This window comes from Sander vitreus, chromosome 15 (genome assembly GCF_031162955.1).
Source record: "Sander vitreus isolate 19-12246 chromosome 15, sanVit1, whole genome shotgun sequence".
Classification (NCBI taxonomy): domain Eukaryota; kingdom Metazoa; phylum Chordata; class Actinopteri; order Perciformes; family Percidae; genus Sander; species Sander vitreus.
The window spans coordinates 6,592,077-6,598,269 of record NC_135869.1 but is presented as its reverse complement, the minus strand read 5'-3'; the positions used below and the strand labels follow the sequence as shown (position 1 = coordinate 6,598,269).

The window sequence follows — 6,193 nt, the reverse complement described above, 5'->3', positions numbered from 1 at the left end:
CGGAGCTAGAAGGGGGGCACGGGGTGGTACCAGCTTGTCAATCTGACAATTGTGATTTCCATTGGATCTACTTCCATTGGAGTACTGTCACTTGTCTTGTCTTGTCTGTTCTGCCAATTTTCCTAGCCCTTGTCACATGACCAACTAATGTTTCCATGAAGACTATCCAAAATTCTGATATAATGGAACCAGCACTGGAATTTTTTTATTTTTTTTTATTTTTTAATAAAAGTAGCAGACTGAGCCTATAGGAAATGTGTATTGTATTCGGATATTCAATTTGTTTAAAATGAAAACAGATGAAATGAATAATGAATGTGATGTTTTATTTAGCAGAATTACATTGTTCTATTCTTTCTGATATTTTCTATGCTGCAGCTATGTTGTAACCCCAACACACACCCACACACACACACACACACACACACACACACACACACACACACACACACTATTGGTCTCCCCTGTGCCACCCAACTTAAAAAAATCCGGGAATCGCTGCTGCTGGGTCTTTATTTTTTCCTTTCTTGTCTCTTTAATCATTTTGAGCCCCCTTGGTTGGGAACCCCTGACCCAGGGCCCTGCAAAAGCCCAGACCGGCCCTGCTTGTGGGTTTAGCTTTCCCCTAAACTAGCTCCCGGTGCTGAGCCGCGCTGGGGGCGCTCGGAGAGCGGAGCAGTCTTCACTCCGGTCAACCGACACCTGTTTGGCACATTTACCATATCCACCTGTGTGTGTGCCTGCTGTCGGAGTTAACGGTACTTCAGTCTTCGGGAATGAAGAACAAACCCAACCAACAGGTGAAGACCGCGGCTCCGGACCGACCGGACATGTCGAGCTTCGAGGTGACCGTCCAGCAGCTCAACGATTTGTTGACGGACGACAGCGGCTTCTACAGCTGGCCGACCGAACACTTCCACGAGGTTTACCCCAAGATCTACGTCGGCAATGCGTGAGTCGCTGTTGTGATCCAGCTTTTCATAACTCCTATTTTTTCTCTCCACATAGATACGTTATGATCATACAGTAAACATGTCTTCTCCTATTCAGGGCACGCAGTAAAACAATCACCATGGATACTAGCCTAGCCTATATCTCCTTGTGTGCAACAATACATTCCAATTTAATAACCACTAATTAGGCTATCCTGCATGCTGTTAATTAAAGCAAACTATGTGTGTCCGAACAGGGTTATTATTATATCATGCCACAAAAGATGTAAAAATATATCAACCTGCAGTAAGGAATCACCATTTAAATCATTTAAGGCACAATTATGTGTCTTTTAACAAGAACACCATGCTGTAGGATCCTAGACGTTATCAGGCAAATTAATGCCATGATTTACAGTATGGTCATTATATGTAGCCTACATATGTAGGCTTTATGTTTTATTTCCCTGTTTAAGTGTGACTGTCTGCTAACAGACCATGAAGACATGGAGGCAACTGGAGCCGTGAGGGCTCTGTCAGACAGAGAGACTCGTTTAATTTTTGAAGAGGTGGAGGAATGTTATGAAAAAGCCAAATAGAGCAGAAACAGAGGGAGGCAGAGCTGGCAAGGATGGAGGATCCACAAATAGCCCAACCTGATGGTCCCCTGTTGATTTTTACAGACTCCTGCACACCTTTATCAGGCCATTTTACAGACAAAAGGAGAGACCATCCTAAACAGGTTGGTTGACCCACGAGGACCAATCAGGTCACACTGCAGACTGACACTATTCACTGAATCAATCAAGTATCATATACTAATCACATCATGGCACCATAGGCCAACAATATGAACAATATATAACTTCATATACAGGAAAAACATGTTACGGATCAAAATGCACATAGTCATAATAAAGAAAAGCTGTCGCACCAGGATACATATTTAAGTATATGTGATTAAAATGTGGTTGGAGCCTATATAGGTTGCAATGTTGAATAGTCTTAAAGGGGCGTGTGTTTAGGATTGATTGGCATCTAGCAGTGATCATGGTTTCATCATGTATGTGGTAGAAATGGGGAGATTGAAACTGCATTTATGTCATATATATATATATATATATATGTGTGTGTGTGTGTGTGTGTGTGTGTGTGTGTGTGTGTGTGAAGGTTTAATATATATGGAATGAAACTTGAATATATTGAATAAAACTTATATAACTTAAGTAATTAAGAGATCATTAGCACCCTAGCTACCGGCAGGATCGATACAAGGACCAGGGTAGGTGAATTTAAACAATGTCTGAGTTGAAAACGCATCTTGTTGACACGTAAGGGCCCTGTTCATGTGGCACAGACATATTAATTGCATTTTGAGTCTGTTAAGAGGCACAAAGGCACTCTAAAACTTGCCCTGACCACTGCCATTTTAGCTCAGGGGACGCTTGTAGTACGTAGCTGCAGCTTCTCCGTGTTACCTGCACTGATTCGGGTCAGGGTTTTTTCTATCGAAAAGTACTCGCGTAGTTATAGCGATCAAGATTAGTGTAAAAATTGGCCGGAATTCTCCTTTAAAAGAGAAACTCTCCACCAGCACAGATAGTCTTGGCAGTGTATTTTCGGAGAGAAAACCTCTCTAGAGCCTCCATTATTCCGCCCACCTCCCAAACGGAGTCATAATGGACAGAGCAGAAGCACATGTGTCAGTCATATTGCAGCAAGCGTCCTCACAAATACAAAAATGCATTGGCACAGCTCTGTGAAGCCTAGTGAAGAGAGCATGCACCCACGCATCGTTCCCTCTGATCTGGTGCTTTTTTTTTTTTGATGTGTCTGTCCTGGTTCCACTTCGTAGTCTGAAAGCCTGGCAGACTTTTTTTTGTGGAGGCGTGACATACTACTAGCACCAGTGCGCAGCAACTCTATTTTTAGCTCTCTATATATAAAAAGGCAGGAGGTGCCAAGAAGTACAGCAGTTTCACAGTGAGAAGCATCAGATCTCGCTTGTGTTTATTCAATGCTGAATAAACACATTGTTCACAAAAAAAATGGAACACCATTTTGTGTCCTACATGCGACATATTATTGCCATCGTGCAATCTTGTAACGATGTGTGAAAACCACATTTGACAAAGCCTACCTGGTATAAAAACCAACCGCACACTGTCTTCTTCAACATCAAGTATCCATCTGAGGAGGCAAAATTAGTAATTATGATCCCTGCTGTTGTCTGCCATCAGACGGGACTAAATGGTGCGTTTACTTGAAACTAGTACACCTCGTTGTGCATTCAAAGTTATTGTAAAGTACCATTTTCTCATCTGTTTTTGTCATTTAAGAGCAATTTACTGGTGATTTAAGTTATTGTTATAAGTTATTGCTATCACGATTTTAATAAATCATTTACATTTACAGACCAAATGGCCTTAGCAATAAACAAGCCGTTCCTTAATGTCGCAGGCTGATGATTGGTTCTGGCACTGTGTAGGCATCGGCACCATTTTAAAACCAGTATCGGAAAAAAACTAGGGCTGGGCGATATGGAGAAAATCATATATCACGATATTCTTGACCAAATACCTCGATATCGATATTGCGGCGATATTCTAGGGCTGACAATTGGTGCTTTAACAAAATATCTTCCCACTTAGATTTTAGATAAATAATCATCAGTAATGTGGATATAATGTCTAAGTGGGGAAAAGGCTAATAATAGAACAGCTAGAACAGTCTGGTAAGTTCAGAAAAGTACATCACTTTACTGTTATACAGCCTTTAAAACCAGGAAAAGACAACACTTATCTCATATCACGATATCCAAAATCTAAGACAATATCTAGTCTCATATCATGATATCGATATAATATCGATATATTGCCCAGCCCTAGAAAAAACCCAAACAACACCCAACCCTGCTCAGCATTAGCAGTCTGAGCAAAGTAAAGGCTATGGTGTGTATTTGTTTTGCTCACCAATCCGCTGCAGGTTTGTGGCGATGAACGTGATGCGTCTCAAACGTAGGGGCATCACCCACGTCCTGAATGCCGCCGAGGGAAACTCCTTCATGCACGTCAACACCAACGCTGAGTTCTATGCCGGCTCGGGAATCACCTACCACGGCGTACCAGCCAGCGACACTGACCACTTCGACATCAGCGTTTACTTTGAAGAGGCGGCAGACTTCATAGAGAAGGCACTGGCATACAAAAATGGGAAAGGTCAGAGGATAACAGATCTGAAATTAACTGAAGGTCATAAACCACATTGACAAAACATAGCTTTTATACTGTACTTAACCTGTATCTTAAGTACAAGAACGCTTTAAAAATCGTCGCTGTCGGGCGAAACCCTTGTATGTCCAAAACCCTTGCTTTTTCAGGAAAACAAAAAAGGCTAATTTGAAAACATTTTCTTGAGCTATTTACCTTCGACAAAGTCAGATGAAATCGCCTCATCGCTGATTAAATACAGTATTTGTAAAAACCACAGACATAAAGGGTGACCAATAGCATTCATTTATAAAGAAAAAAATTTAAATGATGAAATATGGAGATACAAGACTTCTGCCCGACAGCGACGATATGTAATATATGGGTGTTCAGTCGGGAATAGTGAACTACACTCCAAAAAGTGTGCCGCGTATGCTGCTGCAATGCAAAGCAGAAAAATAAATAGTGCAGCTGTTTTATATAAACTGCAGAAGGTAGTGGGACAGCACAAGAATGATCGAAGAACTGATTATACACACACACACACACACACACACACACACACACACACACACACACACAAGCATTTAAAACATTTTCTAGTAGAAACCCAAAATATAAGCATAAACATTAAAGTGAGCATAATATGGGCCCTTTAAAGGAAAGGAGAATTAATATTGGACCTATGACCGGAAACACAAAATGAATGAATTCCATCTCCAAATGAAGGTTTATGTTCCTCTGTGTCTGCTGAATCTGTAAATAGGCCCTGGTTTTGCTAACACTTCAGCCATAACGACTTTACAAGGTTGTAATAAGACAATGTTGAGCTTTTCCCCACTACCCTTGAAGTGGCCCCAAAAATTAAATGAATGTGGCATTAAACTCAAGTGTAATAACTCAGATGCCAATGTTGTGGATTTGGTCAAACGTGTGCAACGGTTGGTTTTCTTTACTTCTGCAGGTAAAGTGTACGTTCATTGCAGGGAAGGCTACAGCCGCTCGCCTACCTTAGTCATAGCCTACCTGATGCTTCATCAGAACATGGACGTCCACAGCGCTCTGGCCACGGTGCGGCACAGAAGAGAGATCGGACCCAACGACGGCTTCCTTCGGCAGCTCTGTCGCCTGAACCAGAGGCTGGCTTCTGAGGAAAACAAATGAGGCAGACGAGAAGGCAGAAAGACGGTCCGTAAGAGGGAACAAAAATATGCTTAACTGCACATCACTCTCTTTCACTTGTTTTACACGTTTATCAAGCTGCAGATCTGTGAGGGGATGTTCTGGAGGGGAGGATAGTTGGAGAATGAAAGACTAAGACTCTCTAAGACTAAGGCTGACAGCACTGAGTGTATGTATAGTACAAAATAATACATCTTGCTGTACACACACACACACAAATCTGTGACACATACAGTCCTGTGAAAAAATTAGGACACCCATGCTAAAGTTGACTAAAAAGAGGAATAAAAAAATGAGGAAAAATCCAGTCTTTAAGGACACCAATTTTCTTTGTGAATGAATAATGTATTGTAAATAAATAAATGTTCTTCCTTAAAATATAGGGGACATAAGTAAGTACACCTCTATGTTAAATCTCTAATAACTAGAGATTGGCATGGGGTACTTTCCATAAAATCATCTCTCAATGCAAATCAAACCAGCTATTAGGCTAACTGAAATAAAACCATGCCAATCTCTAGGTATGGTGAAGGGTATGTGATGATGTGGGGCTATTTTAATTACAAAGGCCAAGGGAACTTTATCAGGATGCATAGTATCCTGGATCCATGAAATAACTGGCCTTTAAAAAATAAAATTCTGCCGGCCTCTATGGGAATTTAACATAGGGGTGTACTTACTTATGCCCCCTGTATTTTAAGGAAAAACATTTATTTATTTACGATACATTATTCATTCACAAAGAAAATTGGTGTCCTTAAAGGTTGGATTTTTGTTGTTGTGCTCAAACAAACATTGGTGATGCCATGTGCTGATCATACGTACTGTAGATGTGATAGGGCTGCTCGATTATGGAAACCATAATCACAT

At 41.0% G+C, this 6,193-nt stretch overlaps 1 protein-coding gene across 1 annotated transcript; it reads left to right on the top strand.

Moving 5' to 3' along the window:
• The first annotated feature begins 776 nt into the window (after positions 1–776).
• LOC144529679 (dual specificity protein phosphatase 3-like) lies at positions 777–5,305 on the top strand. Its single transcript, XM_078268913.1, has 3 exons — positions 777–952; positions 3,918–4,150; positions 5,106–5,305. Exons 1-3 carry the CDS (start codon positions 777–779, stop codon positions 5,303–5,305), a joined length of 609 nt encoding a protein of 202 aa, XP_078125039.1.
• The last annotated feature ends 888 nt before the right edge of the window (positions 5,306–6,193 follow it).